Source organism: Callionymus lyra, chromosome 6 (genome assembly GCF_982586985.1).
Source record: "Callionymus lyra chromosome 6, fCalLyr1.hap1.1, whole genome shotgun sequence".
In the NCBI taxonomy this organism is placed as follows: Eukaryota; Metazoa; Chordata; class Actinopteri; order Syngnathiformes; family Callionymidae; genus Callionymus; species Callionymus lyra.
In genome coordinates this window covers 33050246-33063865 of record NC_141823.1, presented here as the reverse complement: position 1 = coordinate 33063865, position 13620 = coordinate 33050246, and the positions used below count along the sequence as shown (strand labels likewise).

Here is a 13620-nt window from a genome sequence, read left to right as displayed (position 1 = left end):
CTGCACGGTATCATAGCCTCAGCTGCAGAAAAAGTGAAATATCAAGATTGATTAAGGGGTTATTAGGTGATTGCTGCTGCTTTTTTTCACCGAAGATAAATAATATGTTAGAATGTGTAGATTTGTAGCTTAAGCTTTCCTGATTCCCCTCTCTGACTTGTTTCCACGATGCACATATCCTGCTGCAGGATGAATAAATCCAGGGCAGCATTTTTGTTTAATCCAACATGAGTTTAGAAATGAAAAAAAAAAAATGAAATCCTGGAGTTTAAGACTAAATCTTTTGTTTCATTGTGAATGACGTGTTGACCTAAATCTCATTTACACTAGTCTTGCACAAATGAAATGCCAAAATCCCATTTAGGTTCTTACAAGCAATTTTTGCACTCCAAATGGTTTTTAATGATTGCTATCAAATCAAAAAACAAACATGCATGTTGACTCACATTTGCTTGAATAATTCACCTTTGTAAATGTTAGTTTCCTCACTGAGATCCAATACTTATTTTTCCAATGACCTATACATTCAGTTATTGATTATAATATCCAGAAATGTTTCGAAAGAGTTCATTAATGACATCTCTTTATGTATTTGCTCCAGATTTACTCTCCTGACCACACAAGCAGTAGTTTTCCATCCAACCCATCCACACCTACACCTGTGGGTTCTCCATCTCCTCTCACAGCTACAGCAGGCGCCTCTGCAGGTACAGCTGTGACTGCAGCAAGTGCCCCAACTGTCAGGCAAGGTACTACGCTTGCATGTTTGGTCAACTTTAATTGTGTCTCTGGGATTATTGAACAAGATAAGTCAACAGGTAACCGCTCTGAAATATTTGGCATGTCTTTACTTATGGTAACGACAATTTGTGTGTGTTCTATTTTCAAAGCTTGCTAAACCAGTACTGTTGGTGCAAGATTTGAATTTTTGCGGGTTTGTTTATGTTGTCTCAGTTCAAGATTATAAGGCGTGAACAAGCATTGTGAATCAAAATATATATGGATGGCTAAACGAAGAACTCTGTCAGCAATTGCTCTTCACATTGTTTACATACAAAAATGTGTTGTTGGTATATATTTTAACTTTCTATAGATGATGTATTCACACATATCACTCAGTTCTAAATTTTTTTCCCTTTTTTTTTTCTTTAACGAAGGTGTAGAATGCATAGAAATGGAAGTTACACTTTAATAGCAAACATCATAGTTTGGTGCTAAATTCATTCATACCAGTTGAGTGGAAGACAAATGTGAAGCTATCACAGATGTGGACATTGGCATGAAGAGTAATGGAAAAGAAAATGATGAGACAGTAAGGGAAAGCACTGTATGTTGTTGCAGCAGACAGTTGTGTCATGTGCAGTAATGGAGTGGTGACAGCTGTCCCGACGTATGCCCCGCTTATCCTCAGCTGTTGCCCTGCCACATGGACAGCTGTTCCTCCCAACACAGCCCAGGCTGCAAAAGTCATGGTTTATCTGCTATTGGCTGATGGGGAGTAAGTGACTCAGCTGACAACACCTCACACCAGAATCTCCCTCATGAGCAAGGTGGTGGTGGTGACATCAAACCTGATGCCTGGTTATAAAAGTGAAAGTCTTGTGATGTCTGCTCACCTGCTACCACACAACAGCGTTCATGACTTGTTTTGATCAGTCATGTAGTCTATGGTCAAAAACTTGAAACTCTTGGCTCATAATTGACTTCCAGGTAGTGACGCACATCCCATCATAATTGATTTAATCTCTTAATATTTAAATGGTAATTGTATCCAGATAGACCACATTTTTAAGAGATAGGACACCTGTTTTGTCTTCTGTTGCTACTCGACTGCTCTCTATTTTGTTTCAGCCTGACCACATTTTATAACTTGAACTGTTTTCTTTACATTTGATTTTCACCTTTGCCAGGTAAAACATTGAGGGATCAAATTCGAAACTATTTTGCCCCTTCAAAAGTTCATTTTTTCATTGTTTTATGTAGGTTCCATTAGATAGATATGTGGATGGATGGATGGATGGATGGATGGATGGATGGATGGATGGATGGATGGATGGATGGATGGACGGATGGACGGATGGACAGAAATTGTTTTTCCAGCCAGCGCACAGCAACACAGACGATAGATTCATAAAACAAGAGCAAAAACAAGAACAAAGTGCTTACATTAATACTTGATGCATGAGCTATTTTTATTATATAAGTTTCTTGTTAAAAAGAAACAAATGCATGGGAAGTTTTATTGTCACATGTAGCTACATTTGTATGAATTAATTTAAAGTTTTCCACGTTTCTTTTTAAAGCTAGAGTTGAAAATGAAATCAACCTCAGAAATTGTCCCTGGTGAAGGTCAATTAGCCTAATTGTCCCATATCCATCTTTCTAAATGTCTTTGCAAACCTACATTGTCTAAGAAGAAAATGATAATAATCCGGTCACATAAACTTTCTTCAGTTTAGCAACATAGTGATTCATGTTATTCTTCTTTTAATCTCTTTGTTTTACCATTAAATCACAATGTTGTTGAATCTTTTGATGTTTAATGTGGATCCCAGAGACTCGCATAGGAACCAGACTCGTATCATTGCTCATAGAACTCATCATCTTGTTTTACAGGATCCAACCAGTGGGCCCATTCTAGTGGGCAGACCCAATCCTCTCCAAATTTTGAGAATTCTCTGCACTCACTGGTAAGCACATGCACCAATTTGAGCGATGCAACATCTTAAACAGTCGTCCATAAAGCTAGCATTACACACTGACTCCGACAAATGTTTTTCCAAGGGTGATGGGGGTCGAGGGATAAGTTAACTGAACAATACCTGTCCCATGGGATTTGCCATCTGTCCACGACTCTGGGCTTGGATGGGGATGACAGTAGGGGGATGGGTTCCGTTAGGGAAGCTGGTGGCAGCTGTTTGCTGAGCTACAGGCGGGATTCCTTTGCATGTGATACCAAATCCGATGTTCGTCCATGTGTCATAAATAATCATTAATTAACATAAGCACACTTTCATTTTTTAACAAATATGCCTGATTATTTATGGACAAGACTGTTTTTTACTGAATTAAAAACTCTCACAGAAAGAGTTTGAGGTCTTAAAATCCAGGTTGAATTTTCAAAAAAGTATGTCAGCTTACTAAATAAATATTTTATGAGACAATCCATGAGCCAATGACGGACAATAAGCAGCATTTTGAGAATGTAGTGACTTTCATACCACTTTGAATTATCATATGAACATAAACAAGGCTGTCTTAATGTGTGGTCTCAAGAAAAAAGCATTTCTCCAAAAATGGTGTTCTAGTATCACACGGTCACGTCGACCAAAGAAATCAGTGATAGATCCATGAACGTTTTTATGTAGTTGCCAGAAATATAACCTGCTATGCACCCACTGCTCTCTTAATCCCAGTAAGGTGGATGTCCTTGCTCCCTTCAGTAGGTCGTCATTGTTCCTTTCTAATTCTCTTCTCTTTTTCTTGACTACTGTTACAGAAACACTATCTGTCATCTACTAACCCCTTCTTCTAATGCTGTCTTATTTGACTTCTCCAGAAAAACAGAGTTCATCAGCAGTTACATGAGCATCTGCAGGATGCTATGTCTTTCTTAAAAGATGTATGCGAGGTACAGCTACCTTAAAGTCCTCCTTTTTCATCAATTAATGTGCATCTTACCTTCATGTTTTGGCTTTTTTTTTAACCCTCCCCGGATTCATGGAAGTCTTCATCATACTTTTATTTACATTCATTCGACCCTGCCGTTGAACATTTTCTTCCTTTTGTTAGAAATCATTTGCACTCTTTTTTATCTCTAAAATGCTATGCTTTTCTTTATTTTGTGTTCATCCAATCACTGTTTCAAGATTGTGTCATAATATGCTTAAACTAAGCTGCACTGTTGTTTTCTTCTCTTCCCTCTAGTCTCGGATGGAGGACCGCCTGGACAGACTGGATGATGCGATCCTTGTTCTGAGAAACCATGCAGTGGGCTCCACCGCTAACCTACCCAGTGACATTCACAGTCTGCTTGGACAGGCTCAGAATGGACCCTTAGCAGCCATCGGAGCGAACTTTGCTGCTTCTGCGCTGGCTTCAAGTCGAACAGCAGCGATGGTATGAAGACCTTTTGCATCAATTACTATATTTCAGATTTAGAAACCGAATGAAAAACGAATACAATTACTTTGCATGTTTTTCTATCAGTTTGTCAAACATAGTTGCTTTTCACTTAGAAAATAATTCTTTCCGCAAGCTGATGGCTGACCAAACATTCACCCTCCCACACGAAGTGTGTTTAAATCCTGAGGGATCAATAAAGTTTTACCTTACCTTTACCTTACACAAGAGAAGAACTGACTTAATGGTATGGAAGTTGTGTTTCCCCTTAGGAAGTGTTTGTGTTGTGTATGTTGTGCACTTGGTTTAATGATGGAGAAACAGTAATGAAATATAAGTGGCATAAAGGAAGTTATATTTCACATGATTTACCGTATACTAACAGTTTGATACAGTTGTGTGTTGGTTCTCACTCAGCACTTCCTGTGTGGGAAGAGGTTCCCCAGACAAGGCTTTAGCAGCCCCGCCACAGCCCAGTCACAGGGTTTTAGTCCAGCCGTCACCCCCCCTTCCTCCTCTTTCACCGCTTCTTTTTAACAACCCAGGAAATTTGAATCAGTGGAAACGTGTGTCTGCGCCCACAGTCCCCACCCAAATGGGGGTCCTCAGCTGTATGGTAATAAGGCCCGGCCATGAAAATGGCTACACTCTTTTCTTCGCCCAGCCCCAGTCTCGTCTTCTGTACAAAGACTGTTTGGACACCTGTTGAGAGCACAGCAAAGATTAGCACGGTGCTGAAGAAAGGACAGGCTTGGGTTGGAAGGGTTGGCAGAGGCCAAGAGTGACTGAGAATCACATACCAGAAGAAGAAGGGGTTAAATCCCTCCCTCCGCCAACAGAGACAATAACCCCGCCTTCTCTCGCTTCTCAAAAGAGAAATAAGATATCTGAAGGCTGTAGTGAACCCAGACAGTGGGACTTTGTTGTGTAACATAGCTTTCTTTTTTGTACAGCTTTCAATGTTGAAGCATCCAGATATCATGGACTGGTTCTTTTAAACAAGAGGATAAATCCTCTGCATTAATCTAATTAAACTGATGCACTAAGCTGTATAAAGTATTGTTTATATTGTGAGATTAACATATTTGTGTACCTGTGGTGAACTCTTTACAACAGATTCTCAGCAAAATATCAGCTTAAAGACACTCAGCTGCTCTTGAACTGGACTATAGTCGTGTGTCTGTTTGCTTTATAATAATGACATGATTTATTTGTGATGGTTCAGTGCATAGCAAGTTATATTTATGTTGAATATTCACATACCTAGTACCTTTGTTCATTCAATTAAATTGAGGCAATGTTGACATGATGGCATATGATGAGTGTTAGGAGAATTAGTGAAGTTCTCGATGCCTGGACAGAGTGAAAACAACCAGAGTCAAAATTTGTTACTCGCGAGGGGAGACACTCAGACCGTAGAGACCACGCTCAAACAATCTCAGTGACAACCAACGATCTGTGTCTCCCTCACGCTTTTTATTTAGTTTCACAGCTACATCACCCACAACCAGGCTGGAAGAGGTTTACAGATACGATGAACGTTGATTAGAGAGGGCACACACGCTGGCGGGGGTTGACCTTCGGTTGGCAGGAGCAAGACAAGAACCATCTACAGTTTGTGGGTTAAACGTCATGGTATGTGGTTTCATCAGCCATGATGCACAAGTTTAATCAGTAATGATGTACAAGTTTTTATCAGTCACGAGGCACCGACTTGTGAGGGACAAACATTGATCACTTAAATTCTTATAACAATGAGGGATGTGGTCATCCAGGTTGAGGGTTTAATGACTTATCATTCTGTTAAACCTTTATTTTGGTTCCACTTCTGATGATATGGTCACTTTGTGTGTTATCAGGGCAGTGCTCACACAGATGAATCTACTAATTTGAGCAGTCACGGAGGTCTGGCCGGCACAGGCTCCGCTTCCCACACAGAAGTGAACCACCAATTGGAAACCTTCAGAGGTCGGATGCCGCCTGTTCTCCTGTCTTCTCTCTCGTGTATGAAACATATTTACTGATGTGTCACCGGTCGTCCAAAGGTCTGGCTGGCCAGGTTCCTCCAACACTGGAGCTGAAGGTGGAGAAGCAGGACAAGGACGACATGAATGAAAGTGTATCAGGGGATGACAAGTCGGACGATGAGAGTGACAGAAGGGATATGAAGGGCCTCAGGATGGGCACACGCACTAGGTATAACATGTTCATTGTTGCTCCAGTCTTGTTGATGGACCTCCTAACTCAGCATTAGTTATTCCATCTGACTTGATTCTGCACTGTGCCAAATATACAAACTGTGCACGAATTAACCTAAAACTGTTTAGCATGCTTTTGCAGTATTATGGGATAACAGGTAATAACAGGAAACGCTAAAAGAATAAACTTAAATGAGCGTTAATGTTATTTTGGTTTATGGTCATTTGCTTTAAGATGATCAATATAAGTCAAGTGCGGAGAAAAGATGCAAATGCAGTGTAACAACACCACAAATTTTTATTATTTTATTTCAATTTATTTGGACAACAGATGCTTATACTGGCTTTTATACTTTTACTAGTTTTACCTCATCAGTCCTGCCGAAGTACAGTAAAAAGGCCAAGTCTATGACTTTTTCTGTTAAATGAGATCTACGACGCTACAAGTTTAGGGTTTTTGAAGCTCACCAAGTGATTTTCAGCAGAGGTTATTGTTGAATGATTTTCTCAACATGAGGCAGATATAAGCACGGTTTAGTTTTCTTTCATTCACTTGAAATGATCATTAGTTCAATGAATTTAAAACCTCTGGCTCACATTTCTGTGTCATTTATATTTCAGCAGCATCACAGAAGATGAGGATCTGAATCCGGAGCAGAAGGCAGAACGTGAACGTGAGAGAAGGATGGCCAACAATGCACGCGAACGCTTACGAGTGCGAGACATCAACGAGGCGTTCAAGGAGTTAGGGAGAATGTGCCAGCTTCACCTTAAAAGCGAAAAGCCACAGACCAAACTGCTCATCCTCCATCAAGCTGTTGCTGTTATTCTCAGCCTTGAGCAGCAAGTCAGAGGTCAGCCTCCCTCAAGACTCACGTCTGTTTCTATGTTTTTCTACATTGAAAAATACTTGAAATTATTGAAATAATATCTGAAATGCCAAGTAATTCTTCAAGTCTTTATACTTAAAGACGTAAAACACATGCTGTTGTCTTGACCGACAAAAATCATTGATGAAGCTTGTCTGCTACATTATATTGATTCAGACCAAGAAGTTGATCAATAGACTTTTGAAAGTCTATCTTTTGAGAGTGATGCTTCTGCCTTAAAATGTATCTAAAAGTGTTTTTTAGAGCTGACAGAGCATACTTAAATATTTTGACACTACCACAGAGATACCACCACATTATAGACTCTTGAATAAATAGAAGTTATGTTCACTGCTGTGAGCAAATCCTCTCTATATACTCTATATTGATTCAAATGAAACATTTTCATCTCTTATCTTACAGTTTATTCACTTACAACATCTTTATTTTTTCTATTTTAGAACGAAATCTGAATCCCAAAGCAGCCTGCCTTAAGAGAAGAGAAGAGGAAAAGGTTTCTGGCGGCTCTGGTGACACTTCAGGCCACACAGGAGTCCATCCAGGTCTGACTGACGCATCCAACCCCATGGGCCACCTCTGAGTAGCAGCAGGTGAGTCGACTTATTTTTGTGCGTCTTCATGTCTGTCACGCTGCATGTTAGTGCCACATGTCATGTGATGCGTCGTGAAGAAAATCAGACAGATTAATTCCTTACTTGTCTCTGTCTTCTCTTCACCAGAGATTCCGATCAATCCTGTCCCGTCGGAGACTCAACTTGACTCGCACAGACCTAGTGCGAGCGTCCAGATGTCTGTGACCAGTTCCACGACATGAAAGCCCATCACAAAAAGTTCTCCAGCACATATCCCCATCAAGTGTGTTGCTCCTGAACAATCAGAGACTTTGCAACATGTATTGAAGTTGCCTTGTGCCTAAACTGAATTGACGAATGCATTGTAACAGCTACTTTATTTCTTTGTTTTTCTATTTATTATCGTTTAAAAGTGGTCGAATGAGAATTGGAAAAAGAAAAGGCAGCAGTCCTTAGTTGACCTGTAGTTCCAGTGTCATTGTTGAAGCCAAGTAGTCCAGAAGTCAACGAAACATGTTTCGTCCACCCATCTGGGAATGGAGATTAATTTATTGGCCACAGAATATATTTATACCCAACAAAAAAGCAATTAACTGTTAGAACCCTTAGAACACTAAGACCCCCAAATATTATTTATGTTTATCTGTTCTTGTTTTGCCACCAAAACTACCTTTTTGTCTGATATATTTAACAGCAATAACACTAGTGACAGCTGGTAGTTGTATGTTCTCAGCAGCAGGTAACTTGTTAATCTGAGCATTCCCTGCTTTGGTTAGTGTCTTAACCAATGGGAACAGTGGATTACCGTCTTGTTCCTTTGTCATGCATTGTTTCATGTATAATGTGAGTCTTCTGCCTTCCATCAGTTATGTAATGAAAAATGACGAGGACGCTTTCTTGCGTCCTGATGAACAGATCCCTCTCCTCCTTCTAGGATGTATCCAGCTTGTCTGTGTTTACTTCTATCTGCTGGCTTCCAACAGAATTCTTAATTTATTTCAGTTACTCTAAATAGCCAGTCAAGATGTATTTTGCAGAATATCCCAAAATAGTTTCATTGAATTGTATCAAAACAATGAACGAGAGAACCAGACTTCCTGGTCATGGCTTTATTTGTGTTTTTTTCACCATGTGCATGCTTTACGTTGTTGTATCATTTCTGTCTTTCATTCTTTGTTTCTCACATCAGCAAGACAACACGTCCAGTAAGTGGAGAAGTGACTACTTTACGGGAATAATTGGAAAATCTGATCTGCCTCCTCAAGTGTAGATTCTGTTTGCACATGTCCATCATGTCAGTATTTAAGAGTTCATATTCATGATGGAGCGATCGAAGCGTGTCTCCTGCTTTCTGTTCCCTTTTTTTTTCTTCCTCAATTTGCAAAATTACACATTGCGGTATTCCTCCACGCTTCTTCATGTATTGCATATGAAAAATGAAAAGACAAAAAACATTTGGCTTATTTTTCACTGTACTGTTAGTCTTTTATACGATTACAATGTAAGAATATTTCTTCAATTCCAAATATTACTCTTTCTAGATTTTTGAAAGCAAAAACTTTGAGTAAATATTTCCTACTTTATTTTACTATTTTAGATAGTAAAACCTATGGTTATGTACAACAACCTATCTCTGTCCGACATTTCAAAGGCTTTTCTTGTTGTTGAAAAAACAGTTGTAAAAAAGATCGGAGTACAAATTCTTGAAGTGGCGACAAAGCGATCAAAAAAGTGTCCTAGAAACACACTAATGTGGCGATGAGATTTCTTTTTTTTTCTGTCATCTTTTTTTTTTCAACAGAAAAAAAACAATGTATATAACATTTATGTTGCAATAAATGTGCCATTTTTTTGTAAAACCACTCGCATGTGTATTTATTTCTCACCACATAAACATTATTTTATCAACAACAGTAAGAAGGGTGTGTCTTGAATGATAGCGGTAACCATTTCAGTCTGTTTGGAATATGAATATCATTTTTACGTTTGTAATTTTAATAGTATTTTGTCTTGATTTTAATTGAAGCATTACACTTAATCTGTAACACAGCAGAAGATGATTATTCATCGTTTCCTGGGTTGTGATGTCTGACTTCTATTTTTGGATCTGATCCTGAACTTCTATGAGCTGAATGTTCCAGGGAAGCTCTAAAGACAGAAACCAGGTGATGCAGAAGCTCTACTACAAGTATCACAGGAAGCGGTCTGGACAAAGAGGTCCAGGGTTACCTCTCCCTAGACACCTTCTCCAGGTCTTCCTTAAATATATGTAGGTGTTAACCTTTCCACTCGGATGACCCATCCTTTCCATCCTCATGAACAAGAACACAATAATAATAAATGTCCATGCGTCTCCAACCTGTGCAGAAAATTGTACAGTGACAGTAGCCACATGCATCCATTGTCTGAGGTGATGATGATGGTGACAGTACATATTTGAAGTGGAAAAATAATCTTTGTGGTTAGGAACATTACCAACATCATGTGCTGAAGTCATCCGTACTAGACGCAGCTCTAGACAAACTTGATGTAGCTAAATAAATCTTCAAAGACTGTTGCACCATATTTGTTGGACTGCAGAATAGTTTCCATGAGCAGAACACTTTGAGGATTTAACCAACATTACTTGGAGCTTGTTGTTCCTGTAGACACAATCTAGAAGTAGTGTCATCTTACAAAACTAGTATCCGGTTCATTTCAATGCTGGGAATACTGTAGACTGCAGGGCGTGTGAGAAAATATTTGTGTGGCTGTTTGAACATCTGCATGTCATTATTGAAGTGCAGATGTGAGAAGGACTCGTCATCTGTTTCTGACTTAGTGGTTAATAAAGCCATGCTGAACAAACCCTGCTGTCAATCATCCATCATGTCAGGAAGTGACAGGGTGTTGAGTGGGTGGATGTCCATATTTTGTGTAGGAGGAGTGGGACCACCATGCATGATGGCTTCCTGTCATGGCTACAGGACCAGCTGAGAGTCTTTGGCTCGCTCTCTCAACTCTCTACAGTCTCCTGCTCCGTACGATCGCCCTCCTGCACTCCATCCCAGTTTATACATTACAGGCCAAAGGTGTAGACACTCCTTCTTATTCAATCCTGTCTTTGTTTTCATCGTTATTTACATAGTTGATTCTCACTGAGTGCATCAAAACTATGAATACACACATGATAATGTATTTACTTAACAAAAAGAGTGTAAAGTAACTGAATAAACTTGTCTTATATTCTAGTTTATCCAAAGTAACCACCTTTATCTCCGTGCAGTCCTTTGTCATTCTTTTGATGACCTTCAAAATATAGTCACAGGAAAAATGTTTATTTCACAGGTGTGTCTTTTCAGGGTTACTTAGTGGAATATTTGCCTTATTAATGGGGTTGGGACCATTAGTTGTGTAGTGCAGAAACCACGTGTATAGAGACCTATTGGACAACCTTCAAATTCATTTTATGTTAGTAAGTAAGTAAGTGTTATTTGTGAAGTGCCTTTCTAGACCATGGTCACAAAGTCCTTTGACAATCAAAAACAATATACAGCTAAAATATACACTTAAAGATCAAGACACATAAGACAAACACAGGAGTCCCAAAAAGTCAGGGAAAAGCCTGCACAAATAAAAAGGTCTTTGACATAGACTTATCATTTAACTCGCACATAAAACAAATCTCACGGACTGCCTACTTCCACCTTCGTAACATTTTAAAAATTAGCCACTTCCTTCCTTTGGATGCTGCTGAGAAACTCATCCATGCTTTTGTTACTTCCAGGCTGGACTATTGTAACTCTCTTCTGTCAGGATGTTCTAAGAAGTCTCTCAGAACTCTTCAGCTCATTCAGTACTGCAGCTCGTGTCCTGACTAAGACTAAGAGGCGCGAACACATTTCCCCTGTGCTGTCTTCTCTACAATGGCTTCCTGTAGAATTTAGAATACAATTTTGAATCCTTCTCCTAACCTATAAAGCCTTACATGGTCTAGCACCAACATACATTAAAGATCTTATCCAAACTTATCAACCCTCTAGGACCTTGCGATCCTTAAACTCAGATTTATTAGTTATACCACAAATCTCTAAATGTAGATTTGGAGCCAGGGCCTTCAGTTTTCAAGCCCTTCTGCTGTGGAACCAACTACCAGCTTCAGTCCGGATGGCAGACATTCTCTCTATGTTTAAAAACAATCTTAAAACCTTACTTTTCGATAAAGCCTATAATTAGCCTTTGTGTTTATAGCCTGAGAATGCTGGAGGAGTTGTAGAAACCGAGCTCTGTATATCCTTCTTTTCTGCCTTAAATTCATCACCTGTGCAGTTTAAACCCACACCTTTTTATTTCTCTCCCGTAGCCCCAGGGCTGCACCTCCAGAGCTGCTGCTGATCCAGGATCTTCACCACGTCATCAGATCCCCAGTTCTCTCCAGCACCTCCATGGACTCTTCCATACTCTCCTCTTTTCTCTTATCCTACCTCACTCTTCTCTTCATCCATCTGTCTACCCCCCCATCCTTCCTCCCAGCCGGTCAAAGCAGGAGGCCGTCAACAATGAGTCAGGTTCCGCTCGAGGTTTCTGCCTTCTAAAACGAAGTTTTTCCTCGCCACAACTCACTGCACAGTGTTTTGCTTATTGCTCATTGTTGAATTTCTGGGATCTGTTTTTCTTTCTCCACTATAGTCTTACTTCAACTGTAAAGTGTCTTGAGATAACTTTGTTATGATAAGACACTTTAAATAAAATTGAATTGAATTGAATTGAATTGAATAGATGTTTCTTGAAGGAGTCAGTAGAATCCATCAAACACAGATGATGATCATTCCAAGCTTAGGAGCAACAGTCTGGAAGGATTTCTCTCCTCTGGTCCGGAAGTGTGTTCAGGAACCATCAGCAGATTCTGATCCGATGAGGATCGGGGAAATGTGAGTTCTTCTACTAGAGCCGGTCAGAATTCTCGCTGCAGAGTTTTGTATTAACTGCATGTGAGAAAGCTCCTTCTTGTTAAGAGATTAAAATAAACTGTAACAATAGTCTAAACGAGAAGACACAAACGCATGGATTATAAGCTCCAGATCATGTTGTGATAACATTCTAAATTTTGAGATTTTTCTCAGTTGAAGGAAACAGTTTTCTGGTCAGTTTTCTGCAGTGTTGACCTAGAGACATGTCTTTATCAAATACAACACCCAGGTTTCTCAGGCTCAGTTTGTCAGACGGACCTAAGTCACCCAAGTACTGACTCAACTCTGAAACCTTATCATCAGGAGCAATCACCAGAGTTTCAGTTTTGTCCACATTTAGCTGCAAAGTGTTTTCAGTTCTCAGCCATTGTTTGATTTCTAGCAAACAATGCAAAGAACCAGTCAGCCAAGTAAAGATAAATGAGTGGTAATCCTTATTTAATTAAAAAAATGAAGATCAGTCAGTCTGAAAAATAGCAAAAACTTCGAATGAGTCCAGAAGGTGTGTCCAAGCTTTTGGCCTGTACTGCATGTTACATCAGATATTGAGGAGGGGTTGTTTTGTTTTCCACGTCTCTCGTGGGAAAGTGAAGTCAAACCATGATGTTTTCTAGATTATTAAAAAGCAGATAAAGAACACCCTGGTAAGGTTTTTAAAAGTTTGGGCTATGCTCAGTTTGTAGATATTCATTTCAAGAAAGGAGTCACAAATTATACCTATAATCACTTCTTAATCTTGTTTCATACAAAGGTCCAGCTATGCTCCTCTCAGCTCTAACAGAGATGTTATTGTGTAGAACCTCAACAAAGCTGAGGCGTGTACATGATATCATCCGGCGGGGAATCTTCTGTACAGTACAACACAGGAGAAAATGTATAATTCAGGAAA

The 13620-nt window shown here is 39.5% G+C and overlaps 1 protein-coding gene across 5 annotated transcripts in view; it reads left to right on the top strand.

Moving 5' to 3' along the window:
* Positions 1 to 9644, top strand: part of tcf12 (transcription factor 12) — a 46246-nt gene extending 36602 nt beyond the window's left edge. For 4 of the 5 annotated variants that reach the window (XM_087792842.1, XM_087792839.1, XM_087792841.1 and 1 more), the window contains 9 exons: positions 602 to 749; positions 2617 to 2690; positions 3560 to 3631; positions 3928 to 4119; positions 5982 to 6090; positions 6168 to 6318; positions 6942 to 7174; positions 7651 to 7800; positions 7930 to 9644. In XM_087792842.1, the coding sequence (XP_087648968.1) occupies positions 602 to 749; positions 2617 to 2690; positions 3560 to 3631; positions 3928 to 4119; positions 5982 to 6090; positions 6168 to 6318; positions 6942 to 7174; positions 7651 to 7790 (1119 nt within the window). In that variant the 3' untranslated portion in view covers positions 7791 to 7800; positions 7930 to 9644. The remainder of the gene's footprint in view (positions 1 to 601; positions 750 to 2616; positions 2691 to 3559; positions 3632 to 3927; positions 4120 to 5981; positions 6091 to 6167; positions 6319 to 6941; positions 7175 to 7650; positions 7801 to 7929) is intronic. The other variant, XM_087792840.1, reaches the window with a different exon arrangement.
* Positions 9645 to 13620: the final 3976 nt, after the last annotated feature.